This window comes from Meleagris gallopavo, chromosome 4 (genome assembly GCF_000146605.3).
Source record: "Meleagris gallopavo isolate NT-WF06-2002-E0010 breed Aviagen turkey brand Nicholas breeding stock chromosome 4, Turkey_5.1, whole genome shotgun sequence".
In the NCBI taxonomy this organism is placed as follows: Eukaryota; Metazoa; Chordata; class Aves; order Galliformes; family Phasianidae; genus Meleagris; species Meleagris gallopavo.
In genome coordinates, this window is record NC_015014.2 from 48897186 (window position 1) to 48898245 (window position 1060).

At 46.2% G+C, this 1060-nt stretch overlaps 1 protein-coding gene across 1 annotated transcript in view; it reads left to right on the forward strand.

The window, feature by feature from the left end:
* Positions 1 to 249: 249 nt before the first annotated feature.
* Positions 250 to 1060, forward strand: part of UGDH (UDP-glucose 6-dehydrogenase) — a 15722-nt gene continuing 14911 nt past the window's right edge. The window contains exon 1 of the mRNA XM_010710275.3: positions 250 to 441. Within this exon, the coding sequence (XP_010708577.1) occupies positions 280 to 441 (162 nt within the window). The 5' untranslated portion in view covers positions 250 to 279. The remainder of the gene's footprint in view (positions 442 to 1060) is intronic.

A 1060-nucleotide genomic window follows, 5' to 3' on the forward strand; every position in this document is an offset into this window, starting at 1 on the left:
GGCTGGAAGGCGCTGCTTGAGCTGCCGGCTTTCAAACAGACCGCAGAAACGTTTCCTCGGTGCCCGGATCCCGTGAACGAGGCCGGCGCGGGCAGGTCTGAAAGCCGTCCTCGTAAACTGCGGCTCGCCTCTTAGAGCCGGTCTCCTGAAAGCGCTTCTTTGTGGCAGCCCGAGAGAAGAGCGCTGACGATCTGAGAGCCTTTAGCTCGGATGGCTGGCCGCTGACTTTCATTTGTACCATTGGTTCTTTTCCCCCACCCCCCTCTTCCTAGAACAATCATGTTTGAGATTAAGAAGATCTGCTGCATCGGTGCTGGCTACGTCGGCGGGCCAACCTGCAGCGTTATTGCACAGATGTGTCCTAAAATCCAAGTCACTGTTGTAGATGTCAACGAGGCTAGAATCAATGCCTGGAATTCAGACACGCTCCCCATCTACGAGGTAAACTTGTCCCCTATTGTCTCAGTTGTGCTGCTTCTGCTTCCCTCCCACCGCACAGCACTTTCACGTGGCCCTCTTCCCAAGCTTGGGAAGTGTGGCACAGCAATGTCCTTTAGAGACACCATTCTGGAACAGCCATGTGTCACTGCCACTCATTAAACCAGTTTTTTGAAACAATAATTGAATACGTCTGGTGCAGGAAAATATCTAGGTTCTATATCAAAGCCTAGTAATGAAAAATGAAACTGTTTTTCTGGTTGTGCTAAATGATGCTGACTTTCTCCTGGGACCTTGTTTAATCGTAATGGATTAACACAGGAATCTTCTGATTCCTCCCTGTGCTCGAAGACTTGGCTTACAGGAGGGAAAAGCCACAAGCCTATAGCATGACTCTGAACAGAGATAAGTAGACTTCGTTTGTCATATGTATTCAAAGGAAAATGTGTGTAATGCTCAGATTAGCAAGCAGGATTTGAATGAAGATTACGAAAGTAGGTGCTCTGTTTTGTATTAACACTTAGGCTGAGTGAGTTTAACTAAACCTGATTTTATTTATTTATTTATTTATTTTAAAGCACACACACACACACACACACACACAAAAACAAAAAAAAAACCT